At 54.0% G+C, this 18,987-nt stretch overlaps 2 protein-coding genes across 2 annotated transcripts; one reads left to right on the forward strand and one right to left on the reverse strand.

The window, feature by feature from the left end:
- Positions 1-347: 347 nt before the first annotated feature.
- Positions 348-7,939, forward strand: LOC104382352 (solute carrier family 22 member 6-like). Its single transcript, XM_086630511.1, has 10 exons — positions 348-719; positions 799-902; positions 1,531-1,685; positions 2,467-2,635; positions 2,845-2,968; positions 3,703-3,812; positions 5,128-5,342; positions 6,068-6,176; positions 6,906-7,109; positions 7,870-7,939. Exons 1-10 carry the CDS (start codon positions 348-350, stop codon positions 7,937-7,939), a joined length of 1,632 nt encoding a protein of 543 aa, XP_086486637.1.
- Positions 7,940-12,635: 4,696 nt separating this feature from the next.
- On the reverse strand, positions 12,636-18,861 carry LOC104373458 (zinc finger protein ubi-d4; the record flags this gene model as incomplete). The annotated part of the gene is made up of 6 exons (XM_086630512.1): positions 12,636-13,697; positions 14,252-14,333; positions 15,032-15,144; positions 15,307-15,435; positions 15,680-15,817; positions 18,820-18,861. Coding segments are annotated over 6 exons (581 nt in total), but the record flags the coding sequence as incomplete, so codon positions are not given.
- Positions 18,862-18,987: the final 126 nt, after the last annotated feature.

Genomic DNA, 18,987 nt, shown 5'->3' on the forward strand with positions numbered 1-18,987 from the left:
CCAAACCACCCCTTGGACCTTCCTTGGCCTCTCATTGGCCAGCCCTTGGCCAACTCTTAGATCCAACCTTCATCCCTTCTTCCAAACCACCCCTTAGACCTTCCTTGGCCACTCATTGGCCAACCCTTGGATCCAACCTTCACCCCTTCTTCCAAATCACCCCTTAGACCTTCCTTGGCCACTCATTGGCCAACCCTTGGATCCAACCTTCACCCCTTCTTCCAAATCACCCCTTAGACCTTCCTTGGCCACTCATTCGCCAACCCTCAGCCCGTCCTTCAACCTCTTCTCCTCCTCCCACCCTCCAGCTGACCTGGGCCCCCTCCCACCTCCATCCCTCATCCCTCATGACCTTCGTGGAGCTTCTGGCCCTCCTGGGCGGGATGGGCCGCTTCCAGGTGACCTACGTGGCTGCCTTGGCCATTCCGCTGCTCATGCTGGCCAGCCACAACCTTCTGCAGAACTTCACTGCCGGCGTTCCTGAGCATCACTGCCGGCCTCGGCCCACGGCCAATGAGAGCACTGGGGACGTCCCACTCCTGGTCACCATCCCCTCGGACGGCCACCGCCGCCCCCAGCGCTGTCACCGCTACGTGGAACCCCAGTGGCACCTCTTGGAGGTCAACGGGACGCTCAACGGCACGGGGGCAGCCACCGAGCCGTGCCGTGATGGCTGGACCTACCGCGACGGCGTCTTCGCTCACACCATCGTCACCGAGGTGAGGGGCGGTCCCCACCCCTGGGTGGCGGCCACCCAGGTGATGGGTCTTGACCCCCTGTGTCCTCTCCCGGTGGCAGTGGGACCTGGTGTGCGAGTCCAAGACGTTGAGGCAGGTGGCTCAGTCCATCTACATGGGTGGGATCCTCCTGGGCTCCGGCCTCTTCGGGGTCCTCTCTGACAGGTGCGTGGTCACCCCAGAGCTGAACTGGGAGGAACTGGGATGGGGGAAGGAGGGAAGGGTACGCACTGGGATGTTCTCCCCACCTCCTGGCCCCAGAGCCCCATGTCCTTCATCCCAGTGGTCCCAGCACCCTGTAATTCCCACCCCAGTGCCCCCGGTACCCTATGTCCCCATCCCAGTGGTCCCAGCATCCTGTAACCCCCATCCCAGTGGTCCCAGTACCCCACAACCCCCATCCCAGGACTCCCAGTGCCCCATGTCCCTCATCCCAGTGGTCCCAGCACCCCGTAATTCCCACTCCAGTGCCCTCAGTGCCTCATGTCCCCATCCCAGTGCCCCCAGCACCCCATAATTCCCACCCCAGTGCCCTATGTCCCCATCTCAGTGGCCCCAGCACCTCATTGTTCCCATCCCGGTGCCCCACGTCCCCATCCCAGTGGTCCCAGAACCTCATCGTTCCCATCCCAGTGCCCCACATCCCCATCCCAGTGGTCCCAGCACCCTGCCATTCCCACCCCAGTGCCCCCAGCACCCCATAATCCCCATCCTAGTGCCTCGTGCCCCCATCCCAGTGGCCCCAGCACCTCGTTGTTCCCACCCCAGTGTCCCGAGCGCCGTGTTCCAGCAGGTTTGGGCGCCGGGCGCTTCTGAGCTGGTGTTACCTGCAGCTGGGGGTGACAGGGGCCGGCACGGCGGCCGCCCCCACCTTCGCCGTCTACTGTCTCTGCCGCTTCCTGGCGGGTCTGGCCATGGCCGGGGTCACCCTCAACTCCGCCTCCCTCTGTGAGCAGGGGACATGGGCTGGGCTTGGTCCCACCACCCCTGCCCCAGCCAGGCCCCAACCCTACCACCGCTGACCAATGGGAGGGACCCAGGCCCCAACCCTATCACTGTTGACCAGTGAGAGGGACAACCCTACCACTGTTGACCAACGGGAGGGACCCAAGCTCCAGTCCTACCACCGTTGACCAATGGGAGGGACAACCCCACCACCATTGACCAACAGGAGGGACCCAGGCCCCAACCCTACCACCATTTACCAATGGGAGGGACCCAAGCTCCAACCCTACCACCATTGACCAATGAGAGGGACCCAGGCCCCAACCCTACCACCGTTGACCAACGGGAGGGACCCAAGCTCCAACCCTACCACCATTGACCAATGAGAGGGACCCAGGCCCCAACCCTACCACCGTTGACCAACGGGAGGGACCCAAGCTCCAACCCTACCACCATTGACCAATGAGAGGGACCCAGGCCCCAACCCTACCACCGTTGACCAACGGGAGGGACCCAAGCTCCAACCCTACCACCATTGACCAATGAGAGGGACCCAGGCCCCAACCCTACCACTGTTGACCAACGGGAGGGACTCAAGCTCCACCCCAACCACCAGTGACCCCTGGGAGGGGTCCCTCATGTCCATGCTTGACTCCACCATTAACCAATGGGAAGCCTCCAACCCTCCCAAGCCCCACCCCATGGGCAGGACCCAGCTCTCCCGCTCCGACCCCTTATCCCGGGGGTCAGATCCCACCAGCTGTGCGGTGCCGGTCACCCGCAGGCATGGAGTGGATCCCGACGGAGGCGCGCGCCGTGGTGGGCACCCTCAACGGCTACGCCTACACCCTGGGGCAGTTCGTCCTGGCGGGCGCAGCCTTCGGCCTCCCTCATTGGCGCTGGCTCCAGCTCGTCGTCTCCCTCCCCTTCTTCCTCTTCTTCCTCTACTCCTGGTAGGTGGAACCCGAGCGTCCAGGTGACCAACCCCCCATCCCCGTTGGTTGAGTTGAGGGAGGAGGAAGAGGGATGTGGAGGTGTCCGGGTTCCTTGGAGAACACTTGGCTTCTCAATGGGTGGTGGGTGGGGTGGGGTGGGAGATGGGACCTCCCCCACCCACTCCTGGCCACCCGGGGTGTCCCGTGACGCCTCTTCCCACCCGGAGGTGGTTCGTGGAGTCGGCCCGCTGGCAGGTGACCGCGGGGAGACCCGACCTGGCTCTCCAGGGCCTTCGCAAGGTCGCCCGCCTCAACGGCAGGAAGGAGGAGGGGGACAAACTCAGCGAGGAGGTGACCTGGAGCCCCTCAGATCCCCCCAGTCCCCCCGATCCCCCTTGGATCCCCCCCAGATCCCTTTGGTCTACCCCCTAGATCCCCCCAGTCTCCCCGAGATCCCTCCCAGTTCCCTTCCGTCCCCCCCTGCCTCCCCGCAACCCCCGCCAGATGCCTCCTGGATCTCACTAGATCCCCCCAATCCTTCGGGAGCCCCTCGTCCTGCCTTAGATCCCCCCATTTCCTCTCCACTCGGCCTAGGTCCTCCCCCGACCCGCTCTGGCCCTTGTAGATTCCCCGATCCCACCGCTCCGATCCCTCCCAGATGCCTCCAGGACACCTGGATCCCTCCCGATCCGTTCTAGATCCCTTCCCGATCCCACTGACCCTACTAGCTCCAGCCAGGTCCCCATTATCCCTCCTCGATCCTCCTGATCCCACCCAGATCCCCTCCCAGATCCCCTCCCAGATCCCACCTAGATCCCCTGGATCCCTTCCCGATCCATTCTAGATCCCACCAGCCCCGCTAGCCCCAGCCAGGTCCCCGTTATCCCCCCTTGATGCCCCTGATCCCACCCAGACCCCCTGGATCCCACCCAGAGCCCCTGGATCCCCTTCCAGGTCCGTTCTCCGACCCCGCTACCTCCAGCTGGGTCCCCGTTATCCCTCCTCGATCCCCCGGATCCTCCCAGTTCCCCCCCAGTTCCCCCCCCAAGATCCCCCCTGACCCCCCGGATCCCGTTTTCCCGCAGGGGCTCCGGGCGCTGGTTCTCCGGGAGCGGCCGCTGCCAGGGGGGTCCGTGGCCGCGCTGCTCCGCACCCCCGGCATGAGGACGGTCTCCTGCGGCGTCTCCTTCGTCTGGCAAGTTTTGGGGTGGAAAACTCCCGTTTGGGGCAAAGCCCGCTTTTTGGGGGCAAAATTCACTTTTTTGGGGGGCAAACCCCACCTTTTAGGGCTCAAACCTCAACTTTTTGGGGCAAATCCGACCTTTTTGGGGGGCAAGTTTTCTTTTGGCATCAAAACTCATTTTTGGGAGTCAAACCCGACCTTTTTTGGACAAAACCCACTTTTTTGGGAGCAAGCTCCCACCTTTTGAGGCCCCAAATCCACCTTTTTGGGGCAAAACCCAACTTTTGGGGGCAAATCCCACTTTTTGAGGGCCAAAATCCACCTTTTTGGAGCAAAACACACTTTTTTGGGGTCAAAACTCACCTTTTTAGGGTGAAACCCACATTTGAGGGTCCAATCACACCTTCCGGGGCCAAACCTCATCCTTTGGGGGTCAAACTCCACTTTTTGGGGGCCCAAAACTCAACTTTTTGGGGCAAATCCCACCTTTTGGGGGGGTCAAGTTTTCTTTTGGCATCAAAACTCATTTCTGGGAGTCAAACCCAACCTTTTTTGGACAAAATCCACGTTTTTGGGAGCAAGCTCCCACCTTTTGAGGTCCAAAATCCACCTTTTTGGGGCAAAACCCAACTTTTGGGGGCAAATCCCACCTTTCTTGGGCAAAGCCCACCTTTTGGGGGTCAAACTCCGTCTTTTGGGGACAAATCGCACTTTTTGAGGGCCAAAATCCACCTTTTTGGAGCAAAACACACTTTTTTGGTGTCAAAACCTACCTTTTGGGGTCAAAACTCACCTTTTTGGGGTGAAACCCACATTTTGAGGGTCCAATCACACCTTCTGGGGGCCAAAACATCTTTTGGGGGTCAAACTCCCCTTTTTTGGGGCCCAAATTCACCTTTTTGGGGGTAACCCCCACCTTTGGGAGTCAAAACCTTTTTTGGGGACAAACTCCACATTTGGGGGACAAAACTCAACTTTTGGAGGTTCAAACCCCACCTTTTTGGGCCAAATTCCACCTTTTGGGGTCAAAACTCAACTTTTGGGGGCAAAACCCACCTTTTGGGGGTCAAAATCCACCTTTTGAGGTCAAAACTCAACTTTTTGAGGGTCAAAACTCAACTTTTGTGGGCAAGCTCCACCTATTTTGGGCAAAACCCACCTTTTGAGAGTCAAAACTCAACCTTCTGGGGCAAACCCCACCTTTTTTGGGGCAAACTCCACCTTTTTGGGGCAAAAGCCACCTTTTTTGAGCCAAATTCCACCTTTTTGGTCCCCACTTGGTCACACCTGGTGGGTTTTGGGTTGAAACTTTGGGTTTTGGGGGCAGGTTCTCCACCAGCTTCGCCTACTATGGGCTGGCCATGGATCTGCAGGGCTTCGGGGTGGACGTCTACCTGAGCCAGCTGGTCTTCGGGGCGGTGGACATCCCAGCCAAGCTGGCCTCGGTGGTGGCCATCAGCTGCATGGGGCGGCGGGTGGCCCAAGGCGGCTCCTTGCTGCTCGCCGGCATCTGCATCCTGGCCAACATCGTCGTGCCAACGGGTGGGTGCCAGGATGGAGGGAGGGATGGAGGAGAGTGGGATGGAGGAGTGGAATGGAGAGATGAAGAACAGAGGACAATGGGACGGAGTATGGAGGGATGAAGAACAGTGGACAATGGGATGGAGGACAGTGGACAATGAGATGGAGGGATGGAGGACGGTGGGATGGAGGACGGTGGGATAGAGGATGGAAAGATGGAGAACAACGGAATGGAGGATGGAGGACAATGGGATGAAGGATGGAGGACAGTGGGAGAGTGGGATGGAGGACAATGGGATGGATGACAACAGGATGAAGGGATGGAGGACAGAGGGATGGAGAACAATGGGACAGAGGAGGAAGGACAACGGGATGAAGGAGGAAGGACAATGGGATGGAGGATGGAGTACAGAGAGATGGAGGACAACAGATGAAGGACAGTGGGATGGAGGACAATGGGATGGAGGAAGAAGAGGCAGAACAGAGAAGTTGGAGGGACAGGAGCTGGAAAGATGGAGGGATGGATGTTGGAGGATGACGGGATGGAGGGACAGAGGGTGGGAGGATGGGTGGAGGCTGGAGGCCGGGAAATTGGGGGACAGAGAAGGGTGGGGGGATGCTGAGGGACAGCGATGAAGGTTGAGGGATGAAGGGTCATCGGGAGGACTCGGGACATTCCGGGGCGGGGCAGAGGACAGAGGGCAGGAGGAACCATGGGTGGTGGCTGAGGAGCTCCGTGTCCCCAGAGCTGCAGATGCTGCGCATGACCTTGGCGGTTGTCGGGAAGGGCTCGCTGGCCGCCTCCTTCAACTGCGCCTACATCTTCTCCGGAGAGCTCTTCCCCACCGTCATCAGGTGGGTGGTCGCGACCTCCGGGGGCTGCCGGCACCACAGCGTGCCCTCCCACCATCTGCCGACCCACCTGCCACGGCATCCTCCAGCCACCAACCCAACCCCCACCCATCGGCCCACCCACCCACCCATCCAACCCTCAACCCATCCATCCAACCAACCACCTCTTCATCCCTCGACTTCTCCATCGAATCATCTCTCCATCCGTCCCTCAACCTGCCCATCACTCAACTCCTGCATCCATCCAACCACCTCCAACCCCTCCATCCCTCAACTTCTCCCTCAACTCCTGCATCCATCCAACCACCATCAACCCCTCCAACACTCAGCTTCTCCATCCATCCATCCATCCATCCCTCTCCATCCATCAATCCCTCCATCCCTAAACTTCTCCATCCAGCCAGCCACCATCAACTTCTTCATCCATCCAACCACCAAGCCCTCCAACCCTCAACTTCTCCATCCACCCAAAGACCATCAACCCCTCCAACCCCCAACTTCTCCATCCATTCACCCACCTCCAACCCTCAACTTCTCCATCCAACCACCATGAACCCCTCCAACCCTCAACTTCTCCACCCATCCAACATCGCCCCCTCCAACCTTCAACTTCTCCATCTATCCAACCACCATCAACTTCTCCATCCATTCACCCACCTCCAACCCCTCCAACCCTCAACTTCTCCATCCATCCACCTGCCCAACCCCCCACCCCCCCCCTCCCCGGCACAGGCAAACAGGGATGGGCCTGGGGGGCACCATGGCCCGCGTGGGTGGCATGGTGGCCCCGCTGGTGCGGATGGCAGCTGACGTGACCCCGGTGCTGCCCCTCGTCATCTATGGGGTCGCCCCCATCGTCTCGGCCATCGCCACCTGCTTCCTGCCCGAGACCCGCAACGTGCCCCTGCCCGAGACCGTCCAGGACGTCGAGAGACGGTGAGGAGCTCCCCAGTGAGGTGGCCTTGGCCAGCCCGAGGGACCCCGTCCCCACTTTTCTCCTGATCTTTTTGTGGTTGATGTGAGGGAGAAAATCGCCATTTTAGATTTCTTGGAGGAGCCCAAAAGGGTTTGGAGTGAGAAGGGACAAAGGTTTTGGGGTGAGAAGGGATGAAGGTTTTGGAGCAAAAGGGGATGAAGGTTTTGGGGTGAAGAGGACCAGAGGTTTTGGGGTGAGATGGGACAAAGGTTTTGGAGCAAGAGGGGATGAAGGTTTTGGGGTGAGAAGGGTTGAAGTTTTTGGGGTGAAGAAGACCAGAGGTTTTGGGGTGGGAAGGGATGAAGGTTTTGGAGCGAGAAGGGATGAAGGTTTTGGAGCAAGAGGGGATGAAGGTTTTGGGGTGAGAAGGGCTGAAGGTTTTGGGGTGAAGAGGATCAAAGGTTTTGGGGTGAGAAAGGATGAAGGTTTTGGGGTGAGAAGGACCAAAGTTTTCAGGGTGAGAAGGGACAAAAGTTTTGGGGTGACGAGGATCAAGGGTTTTGGGGCAAGAAGGGATGAAAGTTCTGGGTTGTGAAGGACCAAAGTTTTTGGGGTGAGAAGGGATGAAAGTTTTTGGAGCAAGGGGGGATGAAGGTTTTGGGGTGAAGAGGATCAGAGGTTTCAGGGTGAAGAACCAAAGGTTTCGGGGTGAAGGGGACCAAACGTTTTGGGGCGAGAAGAGACCATTTTGGGGTTTCTCCTCCCCTGGCGCGGCCGCAGAGCGGGTCACCTCAGTGACAAGGAGGTCACCGTCCCCCTGAGCAGCACCAAGCCCAAGGACGACGTCTGAGGGGGGCGAAGGTGGGAATCGGGGACCCCTGGGACGCCCCGGGAGACGGGACCTCCCCCGACGGACACCCCCACCCAGACGCTATTTATTTAATTCCAATAAAATTCCATCGCTGCGTCGGCGGCCGATTATCAACCCGCTCATCTCCCGGGAACCCAAACGTCCGGGGGTCCCCGCAACGTGTCCCCCCCACCCACGGGACCCCCCCTCAACCCCTCCCACCCCAAAAAGGAGGTTAATGAGGATTAATTTCCCTAATTAATTACCCGGACGGCTGTGTCCCGGCTCGCGAGCTCCGGCCTTTGCCCCAATTCCGGGGCATTTGGCTGTAAAATAAACCCTCAAAAAGATTAAATCTCCCGCCAAGTCGGAGCCAGAGGGTGGAAAAAGTCCCAAACGGGGCAGATTTTACCCCAAAAACAGAGTAACACAACCTCAGTATCAGCCCTCAGAGAAGCCACATCCCAGCCCCAAAATTGGGGATTTTTACCTCAAAACCAGGCGGCACAACCTCAGTATCAGCCCCCAGAGAAGCAGCATCCCAGCCCCAAAATTGGGGATTTTTACCCCAAAACCAGGCAGCACAACCTCAGTATCAGCCCCCGGAGAAGCCACATCCCAGCCCCAAAATTGGGGATTTTTACCCCAAAACCAGGCGGCACAACCTCAGTATCAGCCCCCAGAGAAGCCACATCCCAGCCCCAAAATTGGGAATTTTTACCCCAAAACCAGGTGGCACAACCTCAGTATCAGCCCCTGGAGAAGCCACATCCCAGCCCCAAAATTGGCCATTTTTACCCCAAAACCAGGCGGCACAACCTCAGTATCAGCCCCCAGAGAAGCCACATCCCAGCCCCAAAATTGGCCATTTTTACCCCAAAACCAGGCAGCACAACCTCAGTATCAGCCCCCAGAGAAGCCACATCCCAGCCCCAAAATTGGCCATTTTTACCCCAAAACCAGGCGGCACAACCTCAGTATCAGCCCCCAGAGAAGCCACATCCCAGCCCCAAAATTGGCCATTTTTACCCCAAAACCAGGCGGCACAACCTCAGTATCAGCCCCCAGAGAAGCAGCATCCCAGCCCCAAAATTGGCCATTTTTACCCCAAAACCAGGAGGCACAACCTCAGTATCAGCCCCTGGAGAAGCCACATTCCAGACCCTAAATTTGAGATTTTTACCCCAAAACCAGGCGGCACAACCTCAGTATCAGCCCCTGGAGAAGCCACATCCCAGCCCCAAAATTGGGAATTTTTACCCCAAAACCAGGCGGCACAACCTCAGTATCAGCCCCCGGAGAAGCCACATCCCAGCCCCAAAATTGGCCATTTTTACCCCAAAACCAGGCAGCACAACCTCAGTATCAGCCCCTGGAGAAGCCACATCCCAGCCCCAAAATTGGGGATTTTTACCCCAAAACCAGGCGGCACAACCTCAGTATCAGCCCCCAGAGAAGCCACATCCCAGCCCCAAAATTGGCCATTTTTACCCCAAAACCAGGCGGCACAACCTCAGTATCAGCCCCCAGAGAAGCCACATCCCAGCCCCCAAATTGGGGATTTTTACCCCAAAACCAGGCGGCACAATCTCAGTATCAGCCTCCGGAGAAGCCACATCCCAGCCCCAAAATCACCGTTTTTCCCTCCAAACGCGGTGCCCCAAAACCACCTGGTTTTGCCCCAAAACTCCACACGCGGCGTTTTTTCCGTTTTTATTACGAAAAACGAGCTGTTTTGGTGTCATTTTGTGGGTTTCGTGGTTTTTCACCGGATTAAGACACAACCGTGAAGCTTTGCAGGGAAAATCGGGATGAAATTCCCCCGGTTTGGGACATTTCCGTGTTTCCTGTCCGGGTGGGAAAATGGGGGGGGGGGGAACCCGTTTTTAACCAAAACGTCTTTGTTTCCACCCGAACTGCGCTGGGCGGGGGGGGGGGGGAAGGGAAGGACCCAGATCCGGGGGTGCGGGACGGCGGTTTTGTATGGATTTGGGTCGATTTTGAGCAGTTTTGGTAAATTTGGGGCTATTTCAGTCATTTTGGGGTATTTCAGTCATTTTGGGAGGATTACAGTCATTTTTGGGGCTGTTTCAGTCATTTTGGGGGCTATTTCAGTCATTTTTGGGGGGATTTCAGTCATTTTGGGGGGATTCCAGCCATTTTTGAGGGGATTTCAGTCATTTTGGGGCTATTTCAGTCATTTTGGGGGGGTTTTCAGTCATTTTGGGGGGGATTTCAGTCATTTTGGGGGGATTTCAGTCATTTTTGGGAGGATTTCAGTCATTTGGGGGGGATTTCAGTCGTTTTTGAGGGGATTTCAGTCATTTTGGGGCTATTTCAGTCATTTTGGGGGGGGATTTCAGTCATTTTGGGGGGATTTCAGTCATTTTGGGGCTATTTCAGTCATTTTTGGGGCTATTTCAGTCATTTTTGGGGCTATTTCAGTCATTTTGGGGAGGATTTCAGTCATTTTGGGGGGATTTCAGTCATTTTGGGGAGAATTCAGTCATTTTTGGGGCTATTTCAGTCATTTTGGGGGGATTTCAGTCATTTTGGGGCTATTTCAGTCATTTTTGAGGGGATTTCAGTCATTTTGGGGGGCTTTCAGTCATTTTTGGGGCTATTTCAGTCATTTTGGGGGGATTTCAGTCATTTTGGGGCTATTTCAGTCATTTTTGGGGCTATTTCAGTCATTTTGGGGGGATTTCAGTCATTTTGGGGGGATTTCAGTCATTTTTTAGGGGATTTCAGTCATTTTGGGGGGATTTCAGTCATTTTTGGGGCTATTTCAGTCATTTTTGGGGGGATTTCAGTCATTTTGGGGCTATTTCAGTCATTTTTGGGGCTATTTCAGTCATTTTGGGGGGATTTCAGTCATTTTGGGGCTATTTCAGTCATTTTTGAGGGGATTTCACTCATTTTGGGGGGATTTCAGTCATTTTTGGGGCTATTTCAGTCACTTTTGGGGCTATTTCAGTCATTTTTGGGGGGATTTCAGTCATTTTGGGGCTATTTCAGTCATTTTTGGGGCTATTTCAGTCATTTTGGGGGGATTTCAGTCATTTTGGGGCTATTTCAGTCATTTTTGAGGGGATTTCAGTCATTTTGGGGGGATTTCAGTCATTTTTGGGGCTATTTCAGTCATTTTTGGGGCTATTTCAGTCATTTTGGGGGGATTTCAGTCATTTTGGGGCTATTTCAGTCATTTTTGAGGGGATTTCAGTCATTTTGGGGCTATTTCAGTCATTTTTTAGGGGATTTCAGTCATTTTGGGGCGATTTCAGTCATTTTGGGGGGGGATTTCAGTCATTTTGGGGCTATTTCAGTCATTTTTGGGAGAATTTCAGTCATTTTGGGGGGATTTCAGTCGTTTTTGAGGGGATTTCAGTCATTTTGGGGCTATTTCAGTCATTTTGGGGAGGATTTCAGTCATTTTGGGGGGATTTCAGTCGTTTTTGAGGAGATTTCAGTCATTTTGGGGGGATTTCAGTCATTTTGGGGCTATTTCAGTCATTTTTGGGGGGATTTCAGTCATTTTTGTGGTGATTTCAGTCATTTTGGGGCTATTTCAGTGATTTTTGTGGTATTTCTGTCATTTTGGGGCTATTTCAGTCATTTTTGAGGAGATTTCAGTCATTTTTGGGGCTATTTCAGTCATTTTGTGGGGATTTCAGTCATTTTGGGGGGATTTCAGTCATTTTGGGGGGATTTCAGTCATTTTGGGAGGATTTCAGTCATTTTTGGGAGGATTTCAGTCATTTTGGGGCTATTTCAGTCATTTTGGGGGGATTTCAGTCATTTTGGGGGGATTTCAGTCATTTTTGAGGGGATTTCAGTCATTTTGGGGCTATTTCAGTCATTTTTGAGGGGATTTCAGTCATTTTGGGGCTATTTCAGTCATTTTTGGGAGGATTTCAGTCATTTTGGGGGGATTTCAGTCATTTTGGGGCTTTTTCAGTCATTTTTGGGGCTATTTCAGTCATTTTGGGGCTATTTCAGTCATTTTGGGGGCTATTTCAGTCATTTTGGGGGCTATTTCAGTCATTTTGGGGCTATATAGGTCATTTTTGGGGTATTTTCCGACTCACGGGGCTCTGCTGCCGTCCCGGCTGTCTCCTCTCCTTTCTGGGGGGTCCCGGGAGGTGAAATTCCGGGTGCGGTGACTGGGAAGGGGGTGGGGGAGGGGTCGGAGGTAGGTTTTTTTAAGTCGATTTTTAGAAAAAACAGGCACATTCAGTCAACGGGACCCTCGGGGGGGCAGAGGGGGCCCAGGGGGGTCCCCGGGGAGCCCCGAAACAAGCGGTGTCACCGCCCCACCCCCGGGAGCGGCGCTTTGGGGGTGAAAGCGGCTTTTTCCACCCCCCCACCCCCAAAATTAATCCCATCCTCCCACACACCCCCCCCGAACCCCAAACCAAACCCTGTGCGACCGTGATGGGGGGGGGGGGACATGACATGGGGCGTGGGGGAGGGAGGAGAAACCCCAAAATCGAGGGGTTTTGCCCCGTTTCGTGCCAGCTGGAGGAGAAGGGGGAGGAAATCCCAAAATTGAGGGGTTTTGTCCTGTTTTGTGCCGGCTGGAGAAGGAGGTGGAGGGGGGAAATCCCAAAATTGAGGGGTTTTGCCCCATTTCATGCCAGCTGGAGGAGAAGGGGGGAGGGAAATTCCAAAATTGAGGGGGTTTGCCCCATTTTGTGCTGGCTGGAGGGGGGGGCATGGGAAGATCCCAAAATTGAGGGGTTCTGCGCCATTTCATGCCAGCTGGAGGAGGAGGTGGGGGAGGAAATCCCAAAACTGAGGGGTTTTGCCCTGTTTCGTGCCAGCTGGAGGAGGAGGGGGCAGAAAATCCCCAAATTGAGAGGTCTTCCCGTGTTTCATGCCGGCTGGAGGAGGTGGGGGGGGGAAATCCCAAAATTGAGGGGTTTTGCCCCATTTTGTGCCGGCTGGAGGAGTGGGGGGGAAATCCCAAAATTGAGGGGTTTTGTCCCGTTTTGTGCCAGCTGGAGGAGGAGGTGGGGCGGAAATCCCCAAATTGAGGGGTTTTGTCCCATTTTGTGCCAGCTGGAGGAGGAACTGGGGCGGAAATCCCCAAATTGAGGGGTTTTGCCCCGTTTCGTGCTGGCTGGGGGAGGATGTGGGGGTGTAAGGCCTCGTCTGGGCGGGAAAGGGGGGATCGGTGGGGCTGCAGGGATCATCCTCCGAGGCAGGAGAGACGAAAAAAGGAAAAAGAGGGAAAAAAAGGAAATAAAACTAAAACTGGGGGGAAAAAAAAGTAAAAAAAAAAAAAAAAATTCAAGAAATTAACAAAAAGCCCCAAAAACACGGCCCCGGCGGGCGTGAGGGTCTGGGTTTTCCTAGTGAGGGGAAAAAAAGGGAGTTTTTTGGCACGCCGCGGCGGCAGAGTGGATTCAGGTGCCTCATTTTGGGTGGAAAAACCGGGAAACGGGGCCTGGGATGAGGCAAAGGAAAAAAAACCACCCCTCACACGGCGGAAAAGAAGTAAAAACTCCGACGTTTTTTCCCTCTGAGGAATAAAATAACCCCGAATCATCCGGAAAACTAAGGGAGAGGTTTTTAAAAAAACCCTAAAAAATAGAGAAATGAAAAAAAAAGGGGGAGAAAACCGAAAAAGCAGGGAAATGACGTGGAAGGAGGGAGCCCGTTGCGCCGGCGGAGCGGGATCAGGAGCTGTTCTGGTTCTGGTAGATGGAGGCTTTTTCCTTCAGCAGGTCCAGACACAAGTGGCAGCTCCAGCTCCCTGGAAAGGGGAAAAAAAAACCCACGTGGGTGATTTCGGCTTCGTTAAGGGTCAAACTCCCTAATTACACGCAGGGAATAACGAGGGGGGGGGCTGTGGTCCCGTAAAAGTCTTTGTGAACCTGCCCGGGAAAGCGGCCGGAAATCGGAGGTTGATAATTAACCGTCGGGATAATTAACCAACGCCGAGATTTTGGGTTTTTTTTTTAATTTTTTTTTTCGGTTGTAAATTGGTGGGTTTTTTTTGCTTCGACACCGTGAGTCAGCACAAGAGAAGGTGGGAGGAAGAGGAAGAGCGACGCCTCCGGCTTTCTCGGAGTTGGTAAAAAATGTCAGGGATGGATTTTTGGGCTTTTTTCCCACTGTTCCAGCAGAGGAGGAATAACTGGGAACGGGCACCGGCGTTTTTCCCCCGTCGCACGTCAGATGTGCGATCACCTCCCCAAAAAAACCCCAAAAAAAAGCAGCTCGGAGTGGGTGAGGAATATTCCGGGCGGAATTCCGCCTGTTCTGACCCACTGCCGAGGCGGAGCGGGGCCGGGAAGCGGCGCTCACCTTCCGGAGGCTCCGACATCGGCGGGGTGAGGCAGTACATGTGGTAGCCGCGGTCGCAGTCGTCGCAGAAGAGCAGCTGGTCCTGAGCCGAAATCGGGGGAAAAAAGGGGGAGTTTGGATCATTCCACGTGGCTTTGGGTTCCGGACAACAAAGATTTTCCCAAAAAAAAAGACCCCGCCGTGTCCTAGAGACTGTTAAAACCTGACGGTTTCCCCCAAAAAAGGCTCTCCCGAATCCTATGAACTATTAAACCACAAAGATTTCTCCCCAGAAAGACTCCTACGGACCAGTAAAACCAGTAATTCCCCCCAAAACACTCTCCGGTGTTTTATGGACTATGAAATTCCAAAGATTTCCCCCCAAAAACGGGGTGCTCTGGTCATCCTGAGGGTACCCCACGTCATCCCGGGGGGCACCCATGTCATCCCGGGGGGCACCCATGTCATGCCAGGGGGGCATCCACGTCATCCTGGGGGCCACCTACATCATTCCAGGGGGCACCTACGTCACCCTGGGGTGCACCCACGTCACTTCGGGGGGCACCCACGTCATCCTGGGTGGTACCCACATCATCCTGGGGGGCACCCACATCATTCCAGGGGGCACCCACGTCATTCCGGGGGGCACCCACGTCACTCCGGGGGCCACTCACGCCATTCCAGGGGGTACCTATGTTGTTCTGGGGGCTACTCCTGTCATTCCAGGTGGCACCTACATCATCCTGGGTGGCACCTACGCCATCCTGGGGGGGCACCCCCGACATTCCGGAGGGTACTCACGTCGTTCTCGGAGGTGCCGCAGATGTTGCAGCACTTGCACTCGATGCACTGCCAGCGGTAGGTCTTGACGGCCGCCATCATCACGGGGGTGAACTGGAGGCAGGAGGGGTGTCCTGCCGAAAACAGCCCCGTCACGGAAATCCCAAGGGAAAATCCAAGGGAAAACCCTCCCCTTCTCCTCAATTCCCACCCAAATCTGCAGCTTCTCCTGGCAGGGGGAGGCGCCGAGGACGGTTTCAGCAACGAGGATGTTCTCCTTCCCGTTTTTTTTTTACCTGATCGCCCGCAGTCCGAGCACGAAACCAACTCTTCCGGTTGTCCCGTTTTCTTGTTGATTTTGGAGTCTCCCAGGCAAAAATCGCAGTAATTGTTGGGCAAAGCCAACCCGTCGGGTCCTTTCTTAGCTGGAAAAAAAACGGGAAAGACATATAAATCACCGGATTGAAGCTTTCCACACCGGATAAAACACCTCCATGGTGCAAACACGGCATTCGGAGCAGCTTTTCCAGCAAATTCCGAGCGGCAGGGCGCTGCCACGGTGCTCGAAAGCACTGGGGAAGAGAGGTGGAGGTGATTTTTCCCATTTTTTCCGGCTTTTTCGCGGCGGGGATTTTAGCACGGGGGGTGCAGGGGCGCGTTTCCGCTCACATTTCTGTTCTTCCGACCGCTGGGAGACGGGAGTGGGGGGCTGCGAATCCTCTTTGTCGTCTCCTTCCTCCTCGGCCAAGTGGGAATGAGCGTAGTGGTAGCTCAATCCCGGCCGGTTCTTGTATCGTTTTCCGCAGACTACGGAGAAAAACGGGAAAAGTCTGAGCTCGGCTGGCCGGAGAGCGAGATCCCACACCCCCAAAATCATCCAGCGTCCCCCCCGACTCCAGGTCCCAACTCCGGGCTTTGAGCGCAGACGGTTGTTTTCCTTCTGCCCCCAAATCAGCTGGAATCGACTAAAACCACCCGGAATTGCCCCCAAATCGCCTGGAATCTATTCAAACCACCCGGAATTGCCCCCACATCACCTGGAATCCATTCAAACCACCCGGAATTGCCCCCAAATCACCTGGAATCCATTCAAACCACCCGGAATTGCCCCCAAATCGCCTGGAATCTTTTCAAACCACCCGGAATTGCCCCCAGATCGCCTGGAATCTATTAAAACCACCCAAAATTGCCCCCAAATCACCTGGAATCTATTCAAACCACCCAGAATTGCCCCCAAATCACCTGGAATCCATTCAAACCACCCGGAATTGCCCCCAAATCGCCTGGAATCCGTTTAAACCACCCTAAGGAAGTGGTTTGGGATTGGAGAGGCACCACAGCCGCCTCTGCCGGAGGCTAAAGCCGATCCGGGTGGGTGATGGATAACCCACCGCGTCCGGATTAACGAGGGCAGCTCGTTAAGCGCGGCTTGAAGGAGCGAAGCCACGCGGGGATCAATCCAAGTGGCAAAATCCCACCGGAAAGACGCTGGGAGGAGCGTTTCCCACCCGGAATCCATCTCCTGAGCCAGCTGGGTGAAAATCGAGGCCATTTTTAACGCGCACGAAGGGGAAAACACGGGGTTTTTTGGATCCTGAAGGAACCGGCAGTCGCCGCGGTCCCATCTCGGCTCCATTCCCCCCTCGGATCCACCCGGATCCTCCAAACCTTGACCTGAGCACCCACTGCCCCAAAACGCCCGTTTTTCTGCCCAGTTTCTCCTTGGGGAGACCTCCAAGTACCCACTGCCCCGGGAAGCACCTTCCCTGCCGGGGAATGAGCACTCAACTCACCGGAATCGGTATTCCGGGGAGTTTTTTTTGGGAGATTTAGCCACGAGGCTCCGAGAACACCCCTAAACCCCCTTTCAGCCCCAAAAAGGCACGGAGAGGATCAACGCGCCGCCGGTGCCAGCACCCTCCTCCCGCTGGCACGATAAAGGTCGGGCACGAGGACACGGATCGGGATAAAATCCCTCCCAGAAAGAGCCAGGGAGGGATTTAGGGGACTCAGCGGATGGATTTAGCAACAGGTTTTCCCCGCGTCTTTCCGCGGAATCCAGGAAAAATCAGGAAAAAGTCATTTTTCGAGATGAAATTTCCCTCAATCTGGAGCTTTTCCATAAAATCCCGGATCTTTTTAGATCTGCTTCCAGGCTTGCTCGAAGCCTGGAGAAACCCCACCAGCTGGAATTGTTTTTTTGGGATAAAAACCGTTGTGATTTTCCCCAGAGGGGGTAAAAAAAATAAGGGGGCGGTCGCCGACCCGGGGAAAAAAACATTTGGCATCGGTGGATCCGATGCCGCAGATCCGGGCTTTTTTGAGCCAAAAGGTAGGGTTTTACGGATCCGGGGCTTTTTAAAAGCAAAAAGGTGGATTTTTACCAATTTGGGGCATTTTTAAAGCAAGAAGGTTCTTTTTTTGCCAATTCAGGGCATTTTTAAAGGCAATATAGTGGGTTTTTTCCCAATTTAGGGCATTTTTAAAAGCAAAAAGATGGTTTTTACCAATTTTTTTTAAAAAAGCAAATTTTTTTAAAAAAAGGTGGGATCTTTTTCCGATTCAGGGCATTTTTTTAAAGCAAAAAGGTGTTTTTTTATCAATTCAGGGAATTTTTTAAAGCAAAAAGGTGTTTTTTTAGCAATTCAGGGCTTTTTTAAAGAAAAAGGTATTTTTTTTAAAGCAAACGGGTGGGTTTTATAGTGATTAGGGGCATTTTTTAAAGCAAAAAGGTGTTTTTTACCAATTTGAGGCTTTTTTTAAAGCTAAAAAGCTTTTTTTTTTAAGCAAAAAAGTGGTTTTTAGTGATTGGAGTCTTTTTTAAAAGCAAAAAGGTAGTTTTTTAAAGAAAAAAAAGGTGAGTTTTTAGTGATTTGGGGCTTTTTTTAAAGCAAAAAAATGAGTTTTTTAACAACGTGGGGCTTTTTTAAAAGCAAAAAGTTTTTTTTTAGCAATTTCGAGTCTTTTTTAAAAGCAAAAGGTACCGATTCAGGGCATTTTTTAGAGCAAAGAGGTGGTTTTTTACTGATTCAAGGCATTTTTAAAAGCAAAAAGCTGGTTTTAAAACCATTTTAGGGCATTTTTTAAAGCAAAAAGGTGGGTTTTTTAAAAGCAAAAAGGTGTTTTCTAAGCAATTCAGGGCTTTCTTAAAGAAAAAGGTTTTTTTAAAGCAAAAAGGTGTTTTTTTAGCAATTCAGGGCTTTTTTAAAGAAAAAGGTGGGTTAAGCAAAAAGGTGTTTTTTTACCAATTTAGGGCATTTTAAAAGCAAAAAGGTGGTTTTTTTAAAGTAAAAAGTGTTTTTTAAACAAATTTAGGGCATTTTTAAAAGCAAAAAGGTGTGTTTTTTAATCAAAAAGGTGGTTTTTAACCAATTTAGGGCATTTTTTAACGCAAAAAGGTGGTTTTTTTGAAGCAAAAAGGTGGTTTTTAGCAATTCAGGGCTTTTTTTAAAGAAAAAATTGAGGTTTTTAGCAAGAGAAGCAGCGACGGACTCCGGCACGGCTTCAAAGGAAGGCGACGCACCGCGGGCAGGCGGGATTCGGGTTTTGGCGGAGACGCCGTGTTCCCCCCCCGCCCCCCCCGGGTTCCTCTTCGCTTTCCCTCTCCGGAGGCCGCTCTTCCCGCTGGAAAAGGCTCCGGTGAGCTCGGAGAGGAGCCGCCGGCTCCCGGTGCCGGCGCGGAGGCCTTCCCCCCTCCCCGTCCTTTCTCCCCCCGCCGCCAGCTCCAGCGCCAAGCCATAAAATTCCCTAAAATTCCAGGAAAAGAGAGGCAGGAAGGAAGTAAACGAAGCAGAGCGAGAGTGGACTACCTCGATCGGGAGGTTTCAAGGTTTGCTTTTGTTTGTAACTGTCTGAAACACAGAAAGAGAGTCGTGAGAAACACACGCACCAGCCACGGGGAACGGGAACGGGAACGGGAGAGGGAACGGGAGAGGGAAAAGAAAAGGGGGAAAAGGGGGGAAAGGGGGGGGAAAAAA

The sequence above is a fragment of the Tauraco erythrolophus genome, unplaced genomic scaffold, assembly GCF_009769465.1.
Source record: "Tauraco erythrolophus isolate bTauEry1 unplaced genomic scaffold, bTauEry1.pri scaffold_113_arrow_ctg1, whole genome shotgun sequence".
In the NCBI taxonomy this organism is placed as follows: domain Eukaryota; kingdom Metazoa; phylum Chordata; class Aves; order Musophagiformes; family Musophagidae; genus Tauraco; species Tauraco erythrolophus.

Excerpts from the sequence above, each read along its gene's own strand:
- LOC104382352 (XM_086630511.1), top strand. The coding sequence starts at position 348 with ATGACCTTCGTGGAGCTTCTGGCCCTCCTGGGCGGGATGGGCCGCTTC. Across the intron at positions 720-798 it reads CTCACACCATCGTCACCGAG|TGGGACCTGGTGTGCGAGTC; the intron begins GTGAGGGGCGGT and ends TCCCGGTGGCAG. Across the intron at positions 1,686-2,466 it reads CCTCAACTCCGCCTCCCTCT|GCATGGAGTGGATCCCGACG; the intron begins GTGAGCAGGGGA and ends GGTCACCCGCAG.